This window comes from Orycteropus afer, unplaced genomic scaffold (genome assembly GCF_000298275.1).
Source record: "Orycteropus afer afer isolate SDZICR_OR568_19922 unplaced genomic scaffold, OryAfe1.0 scaffold00002, whole genome shotgun sequence".
Lineage (NCBI taxonomy): Eukaryota > Metazoa > Chordata > Mammalia > Tubulidentata > Orycteropodidae > Orycteropus > Orycteropus afer.
The window spans coordinates 31,714,889-31,727,101 of record NW_006921589.1 but is presented as its reverse complement, the minus strand read 5'-3'; the positions used below and the strand labels follow the sequence as shown (position 1 = coordinate 31,727,101).

At 43.1% G+C, this 12,213-nt stretch overlaps 1 protein-coding gene across 1 annotated transcript in view; it reads left to right on the top strand.

The window, feature by feature from the left end:
• The first annotated feature begins 2,087 nt into the window (after positions 1-2,087).
• The window catches only part of KIAA2012 (KIAA2012 ortholog), a 123,478-nt gene continuing 113,352 nt past the window's right edge, over positions 2,088-12,213 (top strand). The window contains exons 1-2 of the mRNA XM_042783675.1: positions 2,088-2,171; positions 4,201-4,485. Coding sequence (XP_042639609.1) covers positions 2,088-2,171; positions 4,201-4,485 — 369 coding nt within the window. The remainder of the gene's footprint in view (positions 2,172-4,200; positions 4,486-12,213) is intronic.

Sequence of the window (12,213 nt, the reverse complement as noted above, 5' to 3'; positions counted from 1 at the left end):
ATGGAGGGAAACTTTGTTGGTTGCCTGGGGTGGGAAGGGAGGGGAGGGAACACTGCAAAAAAAAAAAAAAAGAATTGACACATGTCACTTCAGTTTTTTGTATTTCATTATATATTAACTATATTTCAATAAAATGCAGTTTTTAAAAAAGGGTGGGTAACTAGGAGCCATAGTCTAAAAAAGAAAAAAGACTGACTTGAATCTAATGTTACATCATGACTTCTATTTCCCCATCATGATGTTTGAGCCTACCCCATGGGAAAGGCATTAAAAATAAATAAATAAATATTTTAAAAAATTCTGACTCATGAAGGAAGCACTGTGCCCACAGGGTCACCAGGTCTGCTTTTCAGAAGTCCATCACCAGGCCTTTCTTCTGAGACTCCTCCAGGTGGACTCAAAGCCCTGGGTTTTCCGTTAGCAGCTGAGGGCACTTGCACCACTCAGAGACTCTGGGAGAGGCATGTGGTTGTTACCAAACCAAACCAAACTCACTGCCATAGAGTCAGATCTGACTCAGAGTGACCCCTCCTTGGGTTTCCGAGGCAGTATTATTGTGGAAGTAGATTGCCCAACCTTCCTTCCAAGGAGTGGCTGGTGGGTTTGAACCACCAGCCTTCTGGTTAGCAGTCAAATGCCTTAGTCACTATGCTACCAGAGCTGTTGTTAGCTGCCATCAAATTGCCTCAACTAACAACACACAAGGCTCCACAGGTGGTAGGAGCACATGAGCTGCACTGGCTGGGAATTGAACCCAGATCTCCAACATGGATGGCAAGAACTCTACCACTGAACCGCCAGTGCACCCAGGAAAGGGTCATAGGGAGATCTAAAAGGTAACTGGTCCTGAGGCCAGTTGTTCTACTTCATACAGGCACTCCCACAAGATTATCAGGGCATTTCAGTCAACAGATGACAGGAGAGGTTGCTTTCCAGGCCAAGCAGGGCATATATCGCCATCAAAAGGGTCTTTTGGTTCTCTAGTCCTTTTCCCTCTTGTACTGAGCTGCTCAACATGTCAGCATCAAGGTGAACAAGCAGCCCAGGTCGTAGCAGTGTTTCTCAAAGGGAGTGCAACTGGCACTTGGAGTGGGACCATTCTTCATTATACAGGACAGGCCCACACATTGTAGAACATTTAGCATCTCTGGCCCCTGTTTGTTAATTGCCGGCTGTAGCCCCTAGTCACTGTGACAACCAAAATGCTCCCCCCCCACATTTCCAAAGTACCCCTTCTGGGGGCAAGGTTGCACAGTTAAGAACTAGGCATGCAAAGGCATTTGGAGTTTCCCAGGATCCTCCACTCACTCACGCAAAGCAGCAACTACCATGAGGCCTCATCTCCAGCTGAGAGGATGCTGGAGCTCTGCCAACAACAATGTCACAGGCAAGGAGTTACTTTAGGTGACCTAAACAACTCTTCTGAATCTGTTAATGGTTAGTTGATAGTGACAGGCTCACATATCAGGAGAAGGGGGAAACATTTTCTAAACGCAAGATGAGCAGTCTAACAGAAAATATACACTAACACTGCTGTCACACCCCTTCCCCCACCGCTAGTCAGGATTTGAAATCTGAGCCAGGTCCCTCCAGTGCCCATTTGACCCCCTGAGTGAATGAACACTGCCCCCAGCAGTCTCTGCCTTGCCTTGCTGGTTTAAGGGACTTCATGTCCCTGTGCTGCCATAGCAACCAAGAAACAACCTCTGTTCACAATGAAAAGGATGGTGCTGTGGCCCGATGCATAGATGCACACGGCCCGGTAACAGAGCAACCAGGACCAAGGACAACAAGGGCTCAGGCGAAGGGGAGAGTGAGGTGGCCTGGAGAGTAGACAGCCCAGGGCTTGAGGAGTCTGAGTATACAGTTTATTTTTTCTCCTGACAAAGACATACACTGTCTAAACTGTGTGGCTGGTTGTTATTAAGAAGCAGCTGTAAGAGGGAAAAACGTATTCAATAAAAGGCCCAGTGTTTGTGGTCTTCTCAAGCTGGCTGCTGAGCTTAGGAAATCTTGAGGTGTGACCAGTTTTCAGCCTTCAAAACCAAGATGAACTGCCCTTGAGAAGGGGTGGTCAGAGGTGAAACATGTTCACGCTCTCTCTCCTCAGCCGGGGACATGGGAAGTTGGTCCAGAACAAACAGAAGGTAGAAGTCTATTTTGAACCAGAGGTGAGTCTTACTTCTGAATAAAGACACATTTTGGGTGGGGGAAGAGTGCTCCATTTTTCGGTTGGGGATGAACAATGTGTGTCTTGGTTTGTGTTGGTAGTGAGCTGGGGTGTTGGGGGAAGGGTCACTGGTAGACCTTCCCTCCTCTTTCGTGAAACGCAAGGAAACAATATAGTTTGCCTGCCACACAGAAATTGCCCCTATAACCCTCTTCCTTCTCCTTGTGGACCTACTCACAGCCTTTTTTGCTTTAGACTGAAGGAGATTGCAGATTATCTGGAATTTGGTTTGTTTCAAGACCAAAATTTCCACATGGGTTCTAGGCAAGCTGGTGGTTGTTTGGTTTAGAAGTCATGCCCTGTAGTTGAAATGCTGTGTACGCACAAAATTTCCACATGGGTTCTAGGCAAGCTGGTGGTTGTTTGGTTTAGAAGTCATGCCCTGTAGTTGAAATGCTGTGTACGCACATTCATGCCATTTCAATGGCTTCCTTAAACTTTCTCCAATTCAATCCACACGAAATAGTTTATATAGCTCCCCTCTCGAAAAAAAAATCCCATTTTAGGTTTTAAAGGGGTGGCAAAATTCCTCGTTGTACTGGAATTTTATTTCATTGAATCCTGCCAGGAATAAGAAATCCATTGGGCCACTTTGAAAATTTTTGTGTCACACAGAGATTTCCATTGTCATGGTGGTTGTCATGATATTTGACCTTTGTTGTATTAAAAGACATATAAAGTTTCAAAGGACCTCTGTGGCCAATGGCATTTACTTACTTACAAGATATGTAACTACTTTATAGGCTCCTAAATAGCCAAATTAGGCAATGTTACATAGCATCTGGAATGTATAGAAATTTTCTCTGTGCACGGCCGGAGTGCTGGTGAGTTGAAATAGTTTTCTCCTATTTAAACTGCCAGCTACTCAAGGTCTGATTTCAAAGTTATCTGCTGCCCTTGATAATTCTGACTACTTACTTGCATACCAAGAAACTTTAACTGGCCTGTAACCTACATTCTACCCCATTTAAGCCCCCAGGCATGAATAGCTCTCCTTAACACTTGAGGTAAAATAGAACCAGCCCAGGCTTCTACTAATTTTGAAATGCGGAGAGGAGAACAAAATCAGTTGCTAAGAAAAGTGATTGTGTGCCTTGACACCATGTGGACAATTAAGGGGAAATCAGGACCTAAGTAAATGTCAAACACCCTATATAAGCTATTTTGACTATAAAAATCAAACCAGCTGCTGTTGAATTGATTCTGACTCAATGGCAACCCCATGTGTGCAGAGTACAACTGCTCCATAGGATTTTCAGAGCTCTAGGGAGCTCTGGTAGCATAGTGGCTAAGGCATTTGACTGCTAACCAGAGGGCTGGTGGTTCAAACCCAGCAGCCACTCCTCGGAAGGAAGGTTGGGCAATCCTACTTCCGTAGTGATACTGCCTCGGAAACCCAAGGAGGGGTCGCTATGAGTCAGGGCTGACTCGACGGCACATAACAACAACAAGTGGTTCTTAGGAGCTCTGGTAGCGTAGTGCCTAAGGCACTTGACTGCTAACCCAAAGGCTAGCGGTTCAAACCCTCCAGCCACTCCTCAGAAGGAAGATGGGGCAATCTACTTCTGTAGTGATACTGCCTCGGAAACCCAAGGAGGAGTCGCTATGAGTCAGGGCCGACTCAACGGCACATAACAACAACAGTGGTGTCATGCCTAAGGCAAGTGACTGCTAACCAGAAGGCTGGTGGTTCAAACCCACCAGCCACTCCTCAAAAGGAAGACTGGGCAATCTACTTCCCTAGTAACCCAAGGAGGGGTTGTTATGAGTCAGAGACAACTTGATGACAATGAGTTTGTTTTTGTTTTTGTTTTTAACCATTTGGAAGCAGATCACTAGGCTTTTCTTCCCAGGTGCTTCTGGATGGGTTTAAACCACCAACTTTTTGATTAGCTGTACCACACAGGGACTCCATTTGCTATAAATAGACCTCAAAGCAGATTGGTCAAGGCAGTTTCTTTTCCTTGCAGGATTACTTGAACTGGAAGTCCCCAGAAGATTATGTTCTGGTCCGCAAACCCCAGGATGAGAACAATGCCAACCAGGACTCCTGGAACCTCTTTCTTCCTAAAACATTCAGCACTAGAAAGGGTGCCCTAATCCTCTACTCAGAAGGTTTAGCTATATCAGCATGGACACCAGAAGAGAGAAGAAACGGCACCAGCCACCCCAAAGTCCACAGTAAGAGGTTGGGTCTCAAACTGCGTACCCTTCAAGACCTCAAAGAAGCCATCTTGGCATATGGAAGGAAAGAGGTAGGCAGAGCAACAATGCCTTGGGTTTGGAGAAGGTGCTGACCTGCCTGTCTAGAGATCCAATTGCAGCTTTCAGTGTAACTTCTCTGACCCTAGGCAAGGTACGAAACTCTCAGACCTTTTCTTACCTCTAAAATGGGCTCTGTCTGCCTCACACAGTTGTCATGAGGCTTAAATGATGTAATATATATGAAGAGGTTCTGAAAAACATAAAAGCCTATAAACAAAATGAAAAAAAAAAACACCTCACTGCCATCGAGTTGATTCTGACCCATAGCAACCCCCATTTGGTTTCCAAGATGGTAAGTCTTTATGGAAGTAGATTGCCCAGTCTTCCTTCTGAGGAGTGGCTGGTAGGTTTGAACTATCAGCCTTTTGGTTAGCAGTCAAATGCCTTAGGCACTACACCCCCAGAGCTCCTTATAAAAGGCTATAGTATCAACATTTTGTATCCTTTCAGTTACAGTAACACAAAGTCCTTTTCAGCATTCAGACAGACCCAGGCCAGATGTTTCATCAGAATCCTTGAAATCCTGTCTTGTAGCCCTATGTATCATCATCACACCTCTGATGTTCCTGGCTTTGTGGAAATGGGAGGGAGAACATTTTAAATATTTACCTTGAGCCCTTCAGTGTCTGCAGGATAAGTTAATGGCTTTTTCCATTCTGAATTTAATATTAAGGGAAAACCCCGTGTTCATTTTTCTGATTCATACTTTCTAATGTCCTGTGAGATGTGCGCATGGCCCCTGCTTTATATAACTGCTTGGCTGAGCCAAGGAGAGAGGCTGGGGAGTTGTGTCATTTTATGAAATTCAAGATTGTAGACAGTGGGTTACTCTCCAAAAGTCTTTGCTGGCTTCTCAGTGCCCACAGAATAAAGTGCTTAGCTTCTTATAACTAGCCCTTCACATGATGGCTTTCCCCTCCATTTCTAGTCACATCTCCCCCTTGTTCTTACCACCACTTCTAGCATGGACCCCTCAAGGCCCCACTCATCTGAATTCTCACCATTCTCCAATATTGTGTACCCTTTCATGACTTCAGGCTTTTGCACGTGCTTCTCCCAAGTAGCAAACTCCTGCTTATCCTTGAAGACACAACTCAATTGCCTTCTCCCTCTTCTCTAGGCAGAGATACCCCATTGTTCCCTCTGTGGACATTCCCAAATCTCATGCACTGCAATTTATCTCATTGCTCGTTTATTGACCTGATAGAATAGCATCTTCTTGAGGGTAGAAGGAACCATATCTAAATACTTTCCAGCAAATAGTGAGTACCCACAACTGTTTGTGGAATGAAAGAATCAATTGTGCACAATATTTAGATTATCTCCCAGTATCATTATAGGGCAATTTATCACTTACCCAAACTTAGGCAGACATTCTGAAAGGAAAGACTTTTCTGCCTCCTTCCCATCTTTCAAACTATAGAGAGGCTTGATGACCTTGCCCAAATGCCCAATTGTCCTTTGTCTTAGAATCATGAATTCATGAATTAAAAGAAACCAATTGTGGAATGCTTACTACTTTATAGCTATTATTATATTTAATCCTCACAATGATGCTAAGAGATGTGGTTATTCTCTTTATAGGTGAGTAAACTGAGGGTTCAGGGAAGTTAAGTGATGTACCCAAGGCTCAGAACTAGTAAATGACAGAAGCAAAATTCAATCCTATCGCTTTCTACCTGCCTACCCACATGCTCGGCACTATGTCCTATTGTCTCTGGATTCAGAAAGGACTCCAGAGGTCATTGTGTCAGGCTTTGGCTTGTTTGCCCTCAAATCCACTCCTTGCCCTTGCCCTGCTCTTCATCACAGAAGGTTATCCTCAGGCTGTAATTCCACAAACATCTGGGTCAACTGGCTTCTGACTGAATTTGCCAGTGGAAGACACTGGAAGGAGATTGGAGAGGGGAGAGAAGGGAAAAACCAAGGTATTTCTCCTCTCTCACTCTGCCTCGGGTGGCAAGAAGCATCTACATTTCCTCTGCAGTCAGCTCCCAACAGACAGGCTTACTATGGCTCCAGGTGCCTCTAGGTGACCTTAACAGCTCCTCCCTCTCTCTTCCTCTAGACTAGGAATGGTGCTGGTTTCCTGGTGTTGCTAAGCTCAGTGTTGCCTCAACATCTGTTTGGCATTTGAGCTCTTCAATCACCTATGTAACCAATTCCCTGAATTAAATAATTTCTGTTTTAAAATACATAGAGTGGTTTCTGTTTTCCTTGTTGGACACTGACTATCTAGACTAATTACTGCCCAGAGTCAGAACACTCCACAGCTTTCAGATGCTTGTCTGCATGGCTTAAATATTTCTGGAAAGAGGGATTTTATGATTTTATAAAGTAGATGAGTCTATTTTGGACAGCTTCAGTTTTTGTTAGACCTGGACTCAATGAAAACAAGAAGTTCCTGTCTTCCTGTGATATTCATCTACTTTATGACTTGTACCTTTGTACAAAGCAGAATACTGTAGTCTAACTTGAAATGGGTAGAATGGAAATGGGATGAAGAATTTGGAAAAGCAGAAAAAGATCTGGAAGACTAACAGGGCAAGAATTTAAGAAGATGAGAGAACACACATTAAAACAAGAGGAGAAGAGATTTGAGATTTTTAAAAAATGAACATTTCATAAGAGTAGAGCTTAGGTAAATAGAGAGCACCATCTGATAGTGACAACTACAGGTAGGCCAGAAACTTAAAAATAATAATACCCAGTGCTGGGAAGGATATGGGAAAATCAGCGGTCATACATTAGGAGCACAAATTTGCATGATAGTTCTGGAGGGCATTTTGGCAAAAGCCTAAAAAGGCATTGCAAAAAGGGCAAGAAGGCCACATATTCTGACCTCCTAGAACCCCACAAGAGGAAGGCAGAATCACTATCAATAGCCCAAGGCCTATTACTGCAAGGCCAGACATGCTGCCTCCCTCCAGCCCTTTCACCAACCGCTCCTCCCAAAGCACCACCACCTCTCTCCTGGGTTCGATGATTCACTGCAGTGGCCACACAGAACTCACAGATTATGGGGTTTATTAGGGAAGCACCAGGTTACAATTCAAGTTCAGGAAAAACGCTCAATCTCTCTCCCAGCCCACTGTCTCTCTGCCAAGTCGCTCACAGTCTCTCCCCCAGCAGTGCATGTCCCTCGGTGTCTTACTCAGCAACTCGTGTCTTTTGCATCTCTTTCCCAGCAGCAGTGTCTCTTTCAGTAGCGCATCTCTTTCAGCAGGTCTTCCTCAACCAGCAGTCAGAGAGTTCTGCCTCTAGGAGGCCTTCTTTTGAGCTTGAAGGAGTAGCCAAACCAACCAATCATAACAACAGAATTCTAAGCACCTGAGAGTGAGCCTCCCATAACATTGTGTTGTGCTACGCCCAACAGAAATCACCCACATGGATAACATTTACAATCAGGAGCTCCTTAGTTGCTCATTCCACCACTGAGTTTACAATGATTTATGTGTAGAAAAGCCATACTAAGTAATTTACTACACTGCAAGCATAGTGATCCCTCTCAAGTCAACATTCTACCTTTAGGAATTTGCCCTAGAAAATAATCAGACATGTGCCCAAAGATTTATGCACAAGAATGTCTATTACAAGGTTGTTTATGCTACACAGTGAAAACATCAACTGTTCAACAATGGAACACTGATGAAATAAATTATGGTACAGTCATATAATGGATTTTAGGGCAGCCCATAAAGTCATATGTTAATCGTGAATAATGGGAGAAAATATTTACAGTATATGTTTAAAGCAGGTTACAAAAATTGTTGTTGTTGTTGTTATGTGCCATCGAGTCGGCCCCAACTCATAGCAACCCCTCCTTGGGTTTCCGAGGCAGTATCACTACGGAAGTAGGATTGCCCAACCTTCCTTCCGAGGAGTGGCTGATGGGTTTGAACCACCAGCCTTCTAGTTAGCAGTCAAGTGCTTTAGCCACTATGCTACCAGAGCTCCTACAAAAACAATATTCATATAATAAAAACACCAATTTTCACTATTTATTTATTTATTTTTGGTATTTACTATGTTCCTTGACTATTGTAAGTGTTTCCATGTATTTATTTTACTTTCTAACAATCTTGTGGGTAGGTGCTATGATTATCCCATTTTAAAGGTGAGGGAAATAAAGAAAAGAGTTTGAGTAATTTACTAAGGCACATGACTGCTAACCAGAAGGCTGGTGGTTCAAACCCACCAGCCACTCCTCGGAAGGAAGATGGGGCAATCTACTTCCGTAGTGATACTGCCTTGGAAACCTAAGGAGGGGTCGCTATGAGTCGGGTCCAACTTGACGGCACACACGACAAAATACAGCCAAGTAGGTAATTGTGCCACAATTCAAAACCAGGCAATACAGAAAACATGCCTCTCAATCGTCCCAATTTTAAAAAAATTAATTATGCATTAGCAGAACAATATAGTCCAAACTTTTAATTATGGATAGTAGGATTATAAATTATAATTGTGTTTGTACTTTTCTTTTTCATATTTTTAAAAGCCATGGAATTTTAAAAATAAAAGTCTATGGATTAGAAGGAAGTTGCGAGCAAAAGGGAGAGGTTGACCTTAGCCACGTGGGAGGATCAGGATGGGAAAAGAAATGGCAAACAGTGCTGTAACTGAGCCCACCAATATTATGCCATCTGTTCTTCAAGGTCAGCATTTCTTTGCCCCAAAAGTATAGTTCAAGAGTTAAAAACGTCACACTCAAAGTAAAAGAGCCAGAATGGGGAGCACAGAAAAGGATAGAGGGGCATTAAGTGATAAAGTGGTGCTGCTCAGAGAGGGGTCTTTTCTCTAGCGGCTGACCCATGAATCGGGGAAACCATACATAACTCAGGCCCTCTCAGATCTATGAGAACTGAGGCTGTCCCAGGAAGGTGCAATTAAATGTTTAAAATAACTCACATCATCTCCAGTTCTACATATGGACCTAATGACACAAATGTGGCAGTCCAGCTGAGTTTTACAGTGCTACATACACCTACTCTGTAACTTTCTTGATAGCACAACTTCCTAATGAGCAAAGAGGTAAACGTTAAGTCAACAGATAAGATGTTAGTGTTCTCAGACTTCTATGTACATACAGATATGTTGCTTTTTTTTTTTAAAGTAAAAGGAAATATTGTTTAAACATTCCCAAAGTTAAAATAACTCGTATTAAGGTCTTTATTCATTCAACTTCCCACTATTTAGAAATCAAATAGCTATAAAGCCTAAATAACCAAAAATTTGGTAGTATTGAAATAATAGTCATAACGATGCTATTGAAGAACAGCAGAATCCTAAAGTGCCTCCCAAATCATCTGAAATATTCAATAATTTCCATGTTGTTTTAGTATTTATTTTTCTTATATTTTCAGAATTTTGTGAATCCATTGGGTATTTTTAAAATATGCAACGAGACATAGATTAAATAATGTATTAAGAATAACTTATTAAAAATATTCAATTCACAGAACTTCCCATTTTCCTATCTTGTGAAAGATAAACAGGATTTAGATCACTACAGCTGATTTCAAGTAAGGTCGTATTGCTTCTATTATCTCTCTTATAGATGTGGTTACATTTAAAAGTATTGTCAGCCTTGTCCCACTGAATAGATGTCCACATTCATTCTTTGCTCCTACACTCGACAGCACCTAACAATGACAAAAGATGTCCCCCAACACCACAATACTCAGGCACCTAACTCTTTAGCTGGTAATCTCAGCCAATATCCAATTCATGAAGGTACTTTCAGGTTACTATTTTATCACGTAATATTGTGAGAAATATGTTTTTAAAATAAAATTTATTTTTCCATCCTAAACAGTATAAGGAGCTCTAGTGGTGGAGCGGTTCAAACACTCAGCTGCTAACCAAAAGGTCAGCAGTTCAAGTCCACTGGCCACTCCATGGGACAAAGATGAGGTAGTATGCTTCCTAAAGAATTGCAGCCTCTGGGGCAGTTCTACTCTGTTCTATGTAGTCCCTATGAATTGGAATCAACTCGATGGCAGTGGGTTTAGTAGCGGGTAAATACAATACAGTATCCTCATTCAAGATAAGGGTATATAAAAAAGTAGGAAAAACAATAAATTATTCATTATCCTTTCAGCCAAAGATCAAGAGGACAGTTTTGAAGTTCCTTTTGCAAGTCCTGACTAATAACCTGCTACTTGTTTCAACAGTGTCCCTAAGAAGTGAGAAGTACTCTAATGGCCACCAACAAAATGTCAAGTAGACACCAAGGCAGTGAAGGGGAAGACAGTGACTTCACTGCTCTCCTTTATCCTGTTGTTGTTAGCTACCCAGTTAACCCCTTACTCTTGGCGACCCTATGCAGAATGGAACAATATGCTGCCCAGTCCTCAGCAGTCTTCTAATCAGATGGGATCCATAGGTTCTCGTCAGCTAATTTTCAGAAGATCTCAAACCTTCCTTCCCCATCTGTCTTAGTCTGGAAGCTCTGCTGAAACCTGGTCGGCATCAGAGCGATGTTTAAGCTTCCCTGATAGATGGTGGTGGCTGCGCATGAGGTGCACGGGCTGGGAACCAACCGCCAGGCTCCCACATGGAACCACCACTGTGCCCTCCCTTTTCCCTAACGGCGGCCGTTCGAGCAACTCCTAAGTAGTTACACTTGGAGCCTTAATAAACCCAGATAGACTGAGCTCTTATGGGAACTGGAGTTAATTTTTGCAATTCTAGTTGGTGTACTTTTGCTTTTGTGGTATATGGCAGGTCAAATCTTTGATGCTGATTGGGTTGGCCAGGAATCAACCCTGTTACAACACTCATCTGTGGGAAAATTCATAATCAAATTCTTTTATTCTCCTATTTATAGCCTGGTGTCCAGGAACAAATATGTAATTGCTAAAGATATATAGGAGAGAGAGTATCATGTACACCAAAACCCAGAAATTAAACATTCAGAGAAAGGGTCTGGCTGAGGAGTGGTGGTGTTACCTGAGGCTGACTGAAGTCAGGATGCAGTTGGAGAAGGCTGTCCAGGCACCACTGCAAGGGGCCTCACATCTCTCTCCTCCCACCTCCACCCCCTACCTCTACTCCAGTTGAACTCATTTGGCAGCCCCAAGGCTAGTTCCAGTCACACCTGCATAGGTGCACCAACAACAGGCAGTCAGTCACTCTGTGTTGTAAGGCTTGGCTTTTGCTGGAGCACAATGACTCCAGAAACTCGAGGAAGGGTAGGAGACACCAACTGTTCTCCCCCTGAGAGGATGTCCCAGTTGGAGCAGGCACCCCAGGGCACAAGTAGATGTCATTAAAGCCTATATCCATTGTTGGGTCTTTCCATTCAACTACACTAGCATCTAATGAGTCATTTTTAACCAGTCAGTGCCTGGCACATAGCAGCCACTAAATAAATAGTCATTAAAAAACTCAATGCCATTAAGTAGGATCAAACTCATAGCAACCCCTCCTTGGGTTTCTGAGGCAGTATCACTACGGAAGTATATTGCCCAACCTTCCTTCCAAGGAGTGGCTAGTGGGTTTGAACTGCCAGCTTTCTAGTTAGCAGTCACATGCCTTAGGCACTATGCCACCAGAGCTCCTAAATAGTCATTAGATGAACATATTAGCTGCCAGCAATGCCTCTACTCACCCAAAAACCCACTGCTATCAAGTCAATTCCAACTCATAGCTGGGACCCTATAGAAGTGCCACAGAGAATTTCCAAGGCTGTAAATCTTTTTTTTTTTTTTTTT